The 14,977-nt window shown below is 41.6% G+C and overlaps 1 protein-coding gene across 2 annotated transcripts in view; it reads right to left on the bottom strand.

Annotated features, from left to right (window-relative positions):
- Window positions 1-4,141: 4,141 nt before the first annotated feature.
- The window catches only part of PARD3B (par-3 family cell polarity regulator beta), a 1,965,757-nt gene continuing 1,954,921 nt past the window's right edge, over window positions 4,142-14,977 (bottom strand). For both annotated transcript variants that reach the window (XM_075317687.1, XM_075317688.1), the window contains exon 23: window positions 4,142-5,060. In XM_075317687.1, the coding sequence (XP_075173802.1) occupies window positions 4,736-5,060 (325 nt within the window). In that variant the 3' untranslated portion in view covers window positions 4,142-4,735. The remainder of the gene's footprint in view (window positions 5,061-14,977) is intronic.

Below are 14,977 nucleotides of genomic sequence, written 5' to 3'. Positions count from 1 at the left end.
CCCCTAATTTTTACACTAAAGGTCTAGCATGAAGAATGGTAATGTGTGTCTGAAGGTGTGGAGTGATATAGTTAATTGCTGCTAAGAGTTCCAAGGTATAGGCCCCTGATGAATAATCCACGTTAATACTGAGTTTTTTATGTACCCAAATAAAACTGGAGCGCAGAGATCAGCAGAGAAAAGTTTGGTCTTATTATTGTAATATAAATTGACATGGCTCATGCTGTTTTTCTTGGCAGCCCTGCCTTGTGTCTGACTCACAGGCAAATTCCTGGAGTTGACATTCCTTGTTTCTTGGCTGGCCCTTCACCAGACCATAAAGCTGACCATCCACAGAGAGAAGAAAAACCCACCCAGGGGCATCTTTTTTTTCACCCTCTTATTAATGGCTATACTGTTTAACATCCCATGTGTGCTACTAAAAGAACAGCAGGGGAAGTTTCAGCTGAAAAATAAAAAAAAATAAAAAAATAAAAAGCATAGCCAGGGGTTTGCAATGTTCTATTACTGTGATACATTTTTCACAGTAAAAAGCATGCAGTGACAGAAAGTATTGATTGCACACTTAGTATGGGATCAATACATTCTGCAGGCTGAATTTGCTTTGAACATGAACTATACTTGTACCTTTCAGCTTTCTCCCATTTTGTTTTCGTAGTTATTTGTTTCTTTCCTTTTGATTTTTTTTTTTTATGACATTAACTAATTCTTTTTCAGGCACTTATTACAGTGACTGAGTAATAAATGATCAGTTTTATGACTTGATAAATTCTTCTATAAGAATTTAAAGTAATCTGTCAGCAGATTTTTTCTATTTAATCTGACAGTACCATAATTTACGGCACAAGACCCTAATTTCAGGGATGTGCCACTTAATAGGCTGCATGCTGTCATTTCAATGCAATCAGTATTTTATCAGCGGGAGATTATTACTGCCAGACTACATCTGTGCAGAACAGACCAGCTAATCTATTTAACCCTGTGCTTACCACTGATTAGCAGCTTGCTCACAATACAGTGTACACAGGAAGCTGCCAGTCAGGGGTGTGGGCGGGGTGATACACAGTCCAGAAGTCTTAGGGGTGCTTCACACATAGCGAGATCGCTACCGAAATCGCTGCTACGGCATGGTTTTGGTGACGCAGCAGTGACCTCATTAGCGATCTCGCTGTGTGTGACACTGAGCAGCGATCTGGCCCCTGCTGCGAGATTGCTGCTCGTTACACACAGCCCTGGTTCGTTTTCTTCAAAGGCGCTCTCCCACTGTGACACACAGATCGCTGTGTGTGACAGCGAGAGAGCGACGAAATGAAGCGAGCAGGGAGCAGGAGCCGGCATCTGGCAGCTGTGGTAAGCTGTAACCAGGGTAAACATCGGGTAACCAAGGTGGTCACCCGATATTTACCTTAGTTACCAGCCTCCGCAGCTCTCATGCTGCCTGTGCTGCCGGCTCCGGCTCTCTGCACATGTAGCTGCAGTACACATCGGGTTAATTAACCCAATGTGTACTGTAGCTAGGAGAGCAAGGAGCCAGCGCTAAGCAGTGTGCGCGGCTCCCTGCTCTCGCGGTTATGATCGCTGCTTCGGCTGCTGTGTTTGACAGCTAAGCAGCGATCATAACAGCGACTTACAAGGTCGCTGTTACGTCACAGAAAATGGTGACGTAACAGCGACCTCGTTGTCGCTGTCGCTTAGTGTGAACCAGCCCTTAGCTCTGCTACATCTACATCAGACAAAATAGGTATATTATAGTGAGGAGCAAGCACTAAAATGCTTGAGTGCCCGTTACTCAAAGTCAGATGCTTGGACGCATTTGACTCAAGTAATGAGTATAATGAAAGTCAATGGGAAGCGAGAGCATTTTTTAGGCAGGCCCTCTGAGGAGTTCAGGGGGGCAGTAAAATCACTAAAATGGATGGAAACATCACTCCAATGGAATGGGAACAGCATGGAGAAGACGCCTGGAAGTATCACTGCCTCCCAAGTTACTGATGGAAACAATTTTGTCAAAGTATTACGCCACTTTTACAGACTGACAACAAAAGATACAAAATTGAAGATAAAATGGATTTTTCAGGAAAAAATGTTAGTGAACATTCTTTCCTGAATAATGACATGTATACAAGGCAAATTAAAAAAATAGAAAAAAACACCCCTTTCGCTATATTTACACATCGCGTTTTTGCTGCATTTTTTAACTTTCTAATTGCTTTTAATATTGAAAAAAATGCTGGTAAAATGCTAAAAGAATAAATATACTGCTTCTTTCAAAAACACAGAATAATTCCATTTCAGTCAAGAAAAAAACAATCGTGTACATTAACACTAGAACTACTGAGGTAGTCATTTTGACTACTTTGCACCATGTATTTCTATATAGGTGTCACGAGTCCAGTAGTTCTAGTGTTAAATTTATAAAATCTCCTAGACTTTTGCAGGTACTGTAAAAATCAGCCTTTAATTAGGATAAATCTCAGGGAAAAAAAAGGGTACAAAAATGCAACATGTAAACATAGTCTTAGTAGTCAGGCCATCTCTCACCGTATTTCACCATATTTAAAGGAGGGATTACATTACACCCTGGAAAACATGTAGAGGAAGGCCTCAAAATACATTTTTCGACAATTTTAAAAAGAGTGGCACTCCTACAGTGGTAAAACCTATACACTAAGTGCAAGGCCTAGAAAAAAATTGTAGGAGGGATTGCAATATAACATGAAAGACATGTAGAGGCGGGCCTCAAAGTAATTTTTTTGACAATTGAAAAAAAGTGGGACTCCTACAGTGGTAAAGCTTATGCACTAAGTGCAAGTGCTAAAAAACAATTACCCCTGGGTAGTAGGCAGAGTTAGTGATATGTTAAAATGCTGCATTTGCATCAGAGAAGAGAACTATACAAATCAATCTAGCATGACACATTATATGTGAGAGAACTAAAGCAGATAACAAAATGTAATGTTTAAAATCAACATTTATTTATTCATATAATGTGATCAACATAAAACAAAAATCCACTTGGAGCAGGAAAGTTGTCCTGCATCCCAGAGGTAGTCTACTATTGGCCTGTTAGTACACAGTCAGATTCTAGTGGTCTATTGAGCTCAAATGGAAAATAGTAAGCAGAAAAGTACAAAAAAACATACAAATAAGAGTAATATGCTACAATGACTTATGCACACTACAACTTACAAAATGTAGATGTACAGTCATATGAAAAAGTTTGGGCACCCCTATTAATGTTAAACTTTTTTCTTTATAACAATTTGGGTTTTTGCAACAGCTTTTTCAGTTTCATATATCTAATAAATGATGGACTGAGTAATATTTCTGGATTGAAATGAGGTTTATTGTACTAACAGAAAATGTGCAATCCGCATTTAAACAAAATTTATCCGGTGCAAACGTATGGGCACCCTTATCAATTTCTTGATTTGAACACTCCTAACTACTTTTTACTGACTTACTAAAGCACTAAATTGATTTTTTAACCTCATTGAGCTTTGAACTTCATAGGCAGGTGTATCCAATCATGAGAAAAGGTATTTAAGGTGGCCACAAGTTGTTCTCCTATTTGAATCTCCTATGCTATGAAGAGTGGCATCATGGGCTCCTCAAAACAACTCTCAAATGATCTGAAAACAAAGATTATTCAACATAGTTGTACAGGGGAGGGATATTTCAGCAAGACAATGATCCAAAACACCGCTCCAAATCTACTCAGGCATTCATGCAGAGGAACAATTACAATGTTCTGGAATGGCCATCCCAGTCCCCAGACCTGAATATCATTGAAAATCTGTGGGATGATTTGAAGCGTGCTGTCAATGCTCGGCGACCGTCAAACTTAACTGAACTGGAATTGGTTTGTAAACAGGAATGGTCAAATATACCTTCATCCAGGAACTCATTAAAAGCTACAGGAAGCGACTAGAGGCTGTTATTTTTGCAAAAGGAGAATCTACAAAATATTAATGTCACTTTTATGTTGAGGTGCCCATACTTTTTCACCGGTCAAATTTTGTTTAAATGCGGATTGCACATTTTCTGTTAGTACAATAAACCTCATTTCAATCCAGAAATATTACTCAGTCCATCAGTTATTAGATATATGAAACTGAAATAGTTGTTGCAAAAACCCAAATTGTTATAAAGAAAAAAGGTTAACATTAATAGGGGTGCCCAAAATTTTTCATATAACTGTATATGTTTTGGAAAAGACAGCCAAAGGGATATACATAGAATTAAGTACCATATAAAAATAGAAAAAGTTAGACTAAATGTAAAAAATAGATTTTTTTCTTATATTGTAATCACCTGGAGATCAGGTATGTGGCATATATAATACAAACATGCTTTCCCCTGTATCACCAGACAGTCATGTTAGTCATTTTCAATTACAGTATGTTCCATTCCAGAATTGTTACTTCAATATGGATGTTATGACCACCTGCGGATGCCACACAACCAAATGTAAAACAAATTTCTAAAATTCCTTCATAGTCAGGAAATTGAAAAGCTGAAAACTGTACAGTACATGTGGTTATAATCTATATTCCTAAAACATAGTAGACTTAAAGCACTTCTGGTATAGTTATTGCTTTACAGAAGGCATCTCACGTACCATTCAATTGTCTTGGAATTTGAATATTCAGCAGCATAATATTGGTTATATTCATACATGTGACAGATAAGTAATGTTTTTTTTCCTTCGGACATATCAATTTGCAGTTTCAGTCTATACAGCTGCAGTCATGGGCTTCTTCTGCCTTGGATCTTGGGTTCTATACTGGGACCGATCCTGACCTGACCTTCCTCCAGTACCATAGCCTGGTAATCTGTGTGGTTGAGGTGGGGAAGGTGGCACATCTTGTCTTAGAGGACCCTTGGCTGACGGTGGATGATAGGGAGGAAACCGATAGTTGTCTTCTTGATGCGTCTGGGTTCTGGGATAGGTACCTTTGGTGCTTGTAGATGCCACATCATAGTAGTATGGTGGTTCTCTATCTTTGTACATTGCTCGTGGACTAGTCATGTACTCCAAAGGTTCCACAGGTCCAGGTCTGAAAATTTAAAGGAATATTTTACCCTTATGATATCTCATACATATTGACATATTGTATCATATAAAAGCTTGTGAATTACAATTATAGCATAACTTGGGAAGAAAACAAAACGCAATTGCAGAATTACTTTTTTATATTACTTTCTCTTTATGATAATCCCACTCATTATTAAGCAATACAGCATGACAACTAATTGCTGGGAGGTTGAATCTATGTAATATTGTGTAGTTCTGGTGTAGTTTGATAACCAGTTACCATATTTTTTGGACTATATGACGCACCATTTATTATGGGAGTGGGGAGCAGTGAATATTCATTTTCTTCAATAGGGGGCATGTGTGTTTGCCCTTGCTTCTAACTTCCAGTGGCTGCGACCCTGGTCTTGCTCGCTCGCTCGCTCCTCCAAGGCTGCTTCCCTCACAGCAAGCCAGGCACATCCAGACTATAAGACGCACCGCCCACTTTCCTTCCAAATTTTGGGGGAAAACTGTGCGTCTAATAGTCTGAAAAATGCGGTACATGATTCCTTTTTGTGTCAGCCACCATCTACTAATTGGGATGAAACCCATAATTGTAGCACAAAATATTTCATAGTTTTCTTGAATTTGGTAATGAGGCTGACCGGAATTTTCACCTCAGCAAACCAATAATGTTCCATGTATGTGTCGTCTTACTAGGTAAAGTGTCATATTTTGGGATTATAGCTCATTAAGTTGGCTAAAGCGGGCTTTACACGCTACGACATCGCTAATGTGGAGTCGTTGGGGTCACAGAATTCGTGACGCACATCCGGCCGCATTAGCGATGCCGTTGCGTGTGACACCGATAAGCGATTTTGCATCGTTACAAAAACGTGCAAAATCGCTAATCGGCGACACGGGGGTCCATTCTCAAATCTCGTTACTGCAGCAGTAATGAGTTTGTTCCTCGTTCCTGCGGCAGCACACATCGCTGCGTGTGACGCCGCAGGAACGAGGAAGCTCCCCTTACCTGCCTCCCGGCTGCTATGCGGAAGGAAGGAGGTGGGCGGGATGTTACGTCCCGCTCATCTCCGCCCCTCCGCTGCTATTGGGCGGCGGTTCAGTGACGTTTCAGTGACGTCGCTGTGACGCCGCACGGACCGCCCCCTTAGAAAGGAGGCGGTTCGCCGGTCACAGCGACGTCGCCGGACAGGTAAGTATGTGTGACGGCTGTGGGCGATGTTGTGCGGCACGGGCAGCGATATGCCCGTGTCGCGTAACAGATGGGGGCGGGTACCCACACTAGCGATATCGGGACCGATATCGCAGTGTGTAAAGTAGCCTTTAGTCAATTTTACATTAAATTTCTGCCTCATTTGTTGTCTCCATCAGGTGCTTCCATAAGAAATCCAGAAAAACTGGATTCAAATGGTGCTCTGATAGAGCCATTGAGAGTAATTAGGCAAATGGAGTTCAAAGTCAACAACTTTATTTGGTAGTGGTTTCCTTCTTCTAGAGCATACTCTGTTGTGGTATTGTGTCTGGTATAAAAAACAGACATCCCAGGAAAAAAAGGGCCAAACAGAGTCTAAGGTTAAAGATTTTGGACTCCGTTTGCCTCATTTACTCAATAACTCCTTAGGATATTGTGTCATTCCAGGCTTCATATGGAAGCCTCTAATGGAGACAACAAATGTAATGTGAAGTTAGCCTACCAAGCTCTGCTGGTCTGCTAAGTAAAGTACAATTGTTTTAAGATATGTAGATTGATTACTTGAGAAAATATTCATGATAGTATACTTTACTGTACCAAATAGCTTTAAAATTAACCTGTGAGGTGCAATATGCACTAAGAACCACGAGCAGTTCTGCGTGCATGTTGCTATTCCCTCCCTAACTGTTCCAGCATCTAGTAGCATAGATAGAGATTTTTAGAAAAATTATTGCTAATAATTATGCTAATGAGGCCAGGGACTAGTTACAAAGGCGTTACTTCCCTTGGCTAGTCAGCGCCCTTAGCATGTTAACATGCACCTGTGGGCATACTAACATGCTAATGAATGCGCAGCATCAGAGGATGGTCGCGCTCACCTCTGCTGCCTCCACTCTCGACTCCTGGATTTTGGCTCAGAGCGCGTAATCCCGGACTTTCGGTCATACACACTATGAAGCCGGGTGTATGCGTCCTGGCTTCAAACTCGTGTTGTGCGCATAACCAAAAGTCCGGGATCATGCGCACTGAGCCAAAATCCAGGAGTTAGGCGTGGTGGCAGCAGAGAGGTGAGCATGACCATCCTCTAACGCTGCACATTCATTAGCATGTTAGCACGCACCTGTGGGTGTGCTTACATGCTATGGGGGCTGAGTAGCCAAGGAAACTAACGCCCTTCCCTGGCCTCATTAACATATCATATAGGATCTTTAGAGATACTTTTTCTAAAGATCTCTTTATCGATGCTGGAAAAGTTAGGCACGGATTAGAAATATGCAGCCAGAACTGCTTGTGATTCTGGGTGCATATTGTACCTGACAGGTTCCTTTTAAATTATTTGGTAAATGTCTTATGTGAACCATTTCTGAAAATAAAAAAAATATTATTCTCAATTTATTACACTGGGATTCTGCCTGTGTTACAGGAACTCCAAAATATGGCAGTATTGAGGGAGGATAATGCATGAGTTTTTGAGATATAATTGTTTTCACAACCACAGAACAAGTGAAAAACTTTAAAGCTTGAAGATAATTTTACTCAAACCTGAAAAATAAATGCATATATTTATTAGTAAAAGTTGAAATCAGCGGGGAATGACTTCTGCACCGTGGGCAGCAGGTTATGCAAGCATAATAAGCTACAGGATAGCAGAGTGTTTGTAGGCTTTATATAGCCTTTTCTTATGGTTTACATTGTGTATGAGAAGCCCAGAAACTACAGGGCTGTCTCAAAGGACTTGACATGTAATACACATAAAACTAAAATGCTGAAACGCTCGTTGGAGGTCATTTTGTAGAGGGCCATTCACTGCATTATGTCACTACCAGGTGTTAAATAGTCTATTGACATACAACATGTACACAATTAAAGCTACACTTTATAAAGTGGAGGAGGATATGTAAAATGTAGCAAGCTTACTGGAAAACAACTAGACAAAACACAGAATTAATACATTAGTCTATATTCTTCCCGTCCAGATGTCTCTCATTTAGCACACAATAATAAAATACATTTCAGTTTATAGGCTATGAGATCTTGGCAAGAAGATGATGTTCTGGTTGTAAAATGAACATTAAGAACGCTCAGCATTTCCTCTGTCTGGACATTGCCTGCAATGATGCAGAGATTTTTACTTCACAAAGATATGAAGAAAGCTTCTCACCAATCATCTGACATCAGTTTTCTATCACCTGACATAAAAGCCTCGACAACTCCTAGCTTTTTCATCAAACATGAAGACAGATGCAAGGGAATTATTGACAGCTGGTATTTGGTAAATTTATTGCTTGAAAATGCCAATAAATATACATATGAGTGGGTGACGTAGAGGATAACATTTGCTCAGGAAGCATGCCAGCTCATAAGCAGGAGTTGTGGATGCTTTATGGACTCCTCCAAGTAGAGGTTGATATAAAAGTAAGAAGTATCTTTGTACATTGTTATCAAGTAGATAGAAGATTGAGAGTCCCCCAGTAGTTGTTACCTTTCAACTGATGTTTATTATCATATTTTTAGTTAAAGGGAACTGTGGCGCCCTTAAGGCTTCAGTCACCACAGAGGTACTGCACCTCATCCAGAGGTGTGGTATTCCATCCTGGGTATGGAGGAGGTCACCACCGGTTCACATAAAAGCACAACACACTCACTCAGCAATACCTCACCAGACATAGTAGGGCGTGATTATACCCGAAGCCAAACCGGGGGTGGGGGGATGGAGTCTGTTGAGTGGGAAGATACAGAAGTGGAGTGTGGAGAAATGAGGAATGAGAGGAGCAGTGGAGGAGCAAAGACCCGTGGCCTGGAACTTGTACCGCTCGGCCATGGCAAAGACAGAAAGGGTCCTAGAAACCACGGGAAGTGCAATATCCCCCCGTAGCCTTATTCCACATATAATCTACGGGTGGAAGGACTTGGCCACAGACGGGGACTGGTCCCTAGGCTAGAGGAGAAGAACCTACGTATTCCACTAGTAAAACCAGCGGCTGAGGTGACTGCAAGCACCAAAGCCACATCCGCACACAAGTTTACTGGGAGGTAACCCTTAATGACTAAGGGATGGAGCTTCACGCCACCCAGCAGAGTCCATGGGCACTGGCACAGGGTTCAGTGAGCGAGAGCGCAAGGCAGGATGGAGAAGCATGCGCAGGAAGACGACGAGGGAAGGGACACTTAAGAAAAGTGCACCGGAATTGACCTCCGAACTACCCAGTATCGGCTTGAGCCCATCACAGTGAAACCCCAGCACTCCAAAGGCGGTCACTGGCATGTCGTGTTACCTTGGAACCTGCTACAGTGAGTAAAAACATTGAGACTGCACCCCTGTGTCGCTCCGTTATTCACCTGCGCCTCCACCCCTGCAACCTCTGCCATCATAGACTGCTACTACCACCCCCATCTGCCCTGGGGCCTAGCTCTACCTGTGGAGAGCTATACCAACCTAGCTGCGTCAACATCTGCCCCAGAGGTCCCCCCATCCCGCAGCGGCGGCACCTAACTTGCTGCATACCACAGGTGGCATCACGAACAAACTATCAACATCCCCTTCTTATTTTCTAAACGACACCGCCGCCACGACGTCCCAGAGCTACAACCGCTGCCCAGTAACGAGTCACCCCACGGCCCTGGCGTGGGCGCCTGAGAACCTGTCAAGTCCAATATGCATCCAGATCCATGAGCAGTTCTGGGTGCATATTGCTAATCCCTGCCTAACCGTCCCTGCATCTGATAGCATGGGTAAATGGATCTTTAGATAAAGTATTTCTAAAGATCTTTTATCATACCAGTGTGCTCTCACAAAACTGCACAGACAAAGCCCCATAGAGCAGTAATGGATAACACACTGTGCTATCATGATGCTGTGGAGGAAAAGCCCCATAACGCAGCAATGGATAGCACTCTCCACTGTTATGATGCTGAGGAGACCAAGCCCCATAGAGCAGCAATGGATAGCACACTGCGTTCTTGTGATGCTGTGGAGACAAAGCCCCATAGAGGAGCAATGGTTACCACATTGTGCTCTTATGATGCTGCGGAGACGAAGCCCCATAGAGCAGCAAGGGATAGCACACTGTGCTCTCATGATACTGCAGAGACAAGCTCCATAGAGCAGCAATGGATAGCAAACTGCGCTCTTATGATGCTGCGGAGACAAAGCCCCATAGAGCAGCAATGGATAGCACACTGTGCTCTTATGATGCTGCGGAGACAAAGCCCCATAGAGCAGCAATGGATAGCACACAGCACTCTTATGATGCTGTGGATAAAGCTACATGGAGCAGCACACAGTCCAGGCCAGTGATGGGATGATGCTAATGCTATGAACTGCCAATCAAGCAGAAGTGCACGATGCCATGCAACCAAAAAGGTTAGATGTCAGGAGCAGTACTTTCCTGTTTAAAAGATGGGACAACCCCTTTAACAGATGTTAATGAAGAGGTTTATGAAATATTTATCTTTTCCATCATGTAGATTTGCTTAGGTTAAGTTTACAATAATTGATTTGCGGCATTAACCCCTTCACACCATGTCCATTTTCCATTTTTGTGCTTTAATTTTTTTTCTCCCCTTCTTCCAAGAGTCATAACTTTTTAATTTTTCCATCAATACAGGCATATGAGGGCTTGTTTTTGTGGGACGAATTGAACTTTTGAATGAAACCCTTCATTTTACCATATATTGTACCGGAAAACTGGAAAAAATTCCAAGTGCGTGAAAAGTGCAAATCCACAATTGCTTTTTGAGTTTAACATGTTCTTACATGGAAAAAATTACCTGGGAATCTTATTCTCCAGGTCAGTATGAGTACATTGACACCAAATATGTATAGTTTTTTTATTTAATTGGTGGCAAAAATTAGAAATTTGTAAAAAAATTAAATAAAATGTAAATTTTTGTCGCCAATGTTCTGAGACCCATAACTTTCTCATTTTCCAGACCTGGGGCTGTGTGAGTGTTTTTTTATGCACCTTGTGCTGACATTGCGGGACCATATGCTCCATACGGCTACATGTCTGTTTTTCTCCGGTTGCACGGGTGTCACATGGACCACACTTTGATGTGATCCGTTTGACATCAGTGTGACACATACTGGAGAAAACATGTGTCTGTGAAATAAAATGATTTTCTATACTCACCTGTCTCCAGGCCTGTTGTCTTCGGCGCTGCTGTCACTTACTTCCGGGCCCGCTCATTATGCTCCTGCATATTTACTGCACTGCAGACCGAGAAGCAGCAGCAGCGCCAGAGACAGCAGCGTCAGGGACAGGTGAGTATAGAAGTTCTTGCTGTCCGTGTGCTATCACAGATAGCACATGGAGAGCACACTGGCAGCAAACGCTGAATACACACATGGAACACGCACACACATACGCACCCACACCATGGACCGTGAAAAACATGCATCTTATTATGGACGTGTGAAGGGACCTTAGATTGTTTTATTTTCAATGAGACAAAAGGGGTGATTTGAACTTTTGTGAGTTTTTTCATATTTTTAAAAACTAGATTTTTCCCTTTTTACTAATCCCCTTAGGGGACTTGAAGCTGTGATCATCTGATTGCTTGTGCTGTACAGAGCAGGAGAGCAGGGCATCCGCATCAGAACCGCTCTGTGCAGCAGAAATCACAATCTCCTATGAATCCAGACTCGCAGCAGCTGTTCCCAGGAGGATAGATATGATTGACACAGGGGTCATCAGCTGTCATAACAACCCATCAGTGCCACGCGATAACATCAGGGGTGTGTTGATGGGAGTGGGGAATGATGCGCTCCCAGCAGGTGTGTGTTAAATCCCGCTGTAAGAGATTGACAGGTGGACTTAACTGGTTAATAGCCGTCTCCAATCCACCCGCAGTTACTAGAGGCACATATTGGCTGATTAAATCACTTGTCATGTACAGGAAAGATGTGGGCTTGGTGTGCCAGCCCGCATCAAAGTAAGGGACACATTAAATGACTTAAATATATGTGATATGTCATGTAGGGGTTAAACAACCATAATTTGATAACTATTTACTAATCAGCGCAGATTTAGTAGCCTGTTTAGACAGGCAAACAGTCCTTAATGCACACTCAATCTGTGATACATCACTCAGAGTACATAGGCTGCCACTGGTCATAGCAATGCAAGTCCTGATTTTACCTCAGTATTTGGTGAGTTTTTTCCTCATTATTTGTAAGGCCATGAGCCCACGTTCAGTATTTAGTGAGTTTTTACCTCAGTATCTGTAAGCCAAAACCAGGAATGTGTAATAAATACAGACGTGGTGCCTGTGTTTCTATTATACTTTTCCTCTGATTGTTGCCTTCCTGGCTTTGGCTACAAATAATGAGATAAAAACTCACCAAATACTGAACGTGTGCTCGTGGCCTCACAAATAATGAGGTAAAAATCTCACCAAATACTTATGTGTTCAAAAGGATCTAGACACACTCGAACAATGGGTTGAGACAAACAGAATGGTGTTTAACAGGGACAAATGCAAACTCCTACATCTGGGTAAAAGAAATATAAAAAGCACATATAGTATGGGAGGAATAGAACCAAGTTATAGCACTGGAGAAAAGGACTTGGGCAAAATAGTGGATCCCAGATTCAACATGAGCCAACAATGCGGAGCTGCAGCTAAAAAGGCCAACAAAATTCTGGGATGTATCAAGACAAGCATTGAATCTAGATCAAGAGAGGTAATTATTCCCCTATGCTCTACCCTGGTCAGACCCCACCTGCAATACTGTGTACAGTTCTGGGCGCCCCAATTCAAGAAACACATCGATATATTGGAGCAAGTCCAGAGAAGAGCAACCAAGATGGTAGAAAGTCTACAAACCATGTCATATGAAGACTGGCTGAAAGAACTAGGAATATTTAGTTTGCAAAAGAGAAGGCTGAGAGGAGACTTAAAGAAGTTGTCCAGTTACCAAAACTAATTTTTTTTTTCTCCTCATAAATCTTGCTAATATGTGCCTCTCCACACATCTATTATGTTATTTTAGCAATATTACCTTTTATCGTGCTCTAGCAGCACATCCTCATTTCTGGCTCCAGATCTGATGGAGTTAATCGCTCTCCAGACTTCCTGGGTTCAGTTACTACAACTCCCATTATCCTTTGCAGTAACTAGCAATCTATCTCACACCCATTCCGATCTCCACCAAAACTGTTCCCTCCCCTCCTTCCTGTATGCACTGCCCAATCATGGTAATAGAGCTTTTATCATTTGGTCTTTCTGATCTATTTCATAGTATATATTTCAGTATATATTTATAAGCTATATAGAGTTATCTAACTCTACACATGTGTTTCTCTATGGCTATGTATGCTTGTGTATATGTGTGTGTTTATATATAATCTATATACACACACAAATATATAGACAGTACACGTGTGTACATCTATATCTTTCTACATATACTTGTATGCGTGTTTATAATATAAATAATATATATATATATTATAATATAATATATAATATACAGTCATATGAAAAAGTTTGGGTACCCCTGCTAATGTTAACCTTTTTTCTTTATAACAATTTGGGTTTTTGCAACAGCTATTTAAGTTTCATATATCTAATAACTGATGGACTCAGTAATATTTCTGGATTGAAATGAGGTTTATTGTACTAACAGAAAATGTGTAATCTGCATTTAAACAAAATTTGCCAGGTGCAAAAGTATGGGCACCCTTATCAATTTCTTGATTTGAATACTCCTAACTACTTTTTACTGACTTACTGAAGCACTAAATTGGTTTTGTAACCTCATTGAGCTTTGAACTTTATAGGCAGGTGTATCCAATCATGAGAAAAGGTATTTAAGGTGGCCACTTGCAAGTTGTTCTCCTATGTGAATCTCCTATGAAGAGTGGCATCATGGGCTCCTCAAAACAACTCTCAAATAATCTGAAAACAAAGATTATTCAACATAGTTGTTCAGGGGAAGGATACAAAAAGTTGTCTCAGAGATTTAAACTGTCAGTTTCCACTGTGAGGAACATAGTAAGGAAATGGAAGAACACAGGTACAGTTCTTGTTAAGCCCAGAAGTGGCAGGCCAAGAAAAATATCAGAAAGTCAGAGAAGAAGAATCATGAGAACAGTCAAGGACAATCCACAGACCACCTCCAAAGACCTGCAGCATCATCTTGCTGCAGATGGTGTCAATGTGCATCAGTCAACAATACAGCGCACTTTGCACAAGGAGAAGCTGTATGGGAATGTGATGCGAACGAAGCCGTTTCTGCAAGCACGCCACAAACAGAATCGCCTGAGGTATGCAAAAGCACATTTGGACAAGCCAGTTACATTTTGGAAGAAGGTCCTGTGGACTGATGAAACAAAGATTGAATTGTTTGGTCATACAAAAAGGCATTATGCATGGAGGCAAAAAAAACACGGCATTCCAAGTAAAGCACTTGCTACCCACAGTAAAATTTGGTGGAGGTTCCATCATGCTTTGGGGCTGTGTGGCCAATGCCAGCACCGGGAATCTTGTTAAAGTTGAGGGTCGCATGGATTCAACTCAGTATCAGCAGATTCTTGACAATAATGTGCAAGAATCAGTGACGAAGTTGAATTTACGCAGGGGATGGATATTTCAGCAAGTCAATGATCCAAAATACCGCTCCAAATCTACTCAGGCATTCATTCAGAGGAACAGTTACAATGTTCTGGAATGGCCATCCCAGTCCCCAGACCTGAATATCATTGAACATCTGTGGGATGATTTGAAGTGTGCTGTCC

Source organism: Anomaloglossus baeobatrachus, chromosome 7 (assembly GCF_048569485.1).
Source record: "Anomaloglossus baeobatrachus isolate aAnoBae1 chromosome 7, aAnoBae1.hap1, whole genome shotgun sequence".
NCBI lineage: Eukaryota > Metazoa > Chordata > Amphibia > Anura > Aromobatidae > Anomaloglossus > Anomaloglossus baeobatrachus.
The sequence above is the reverse complement of the archived record's forward strand: the minus strand, read 5'-3'. Positions and strand labels throughout refer to the sequence as shown.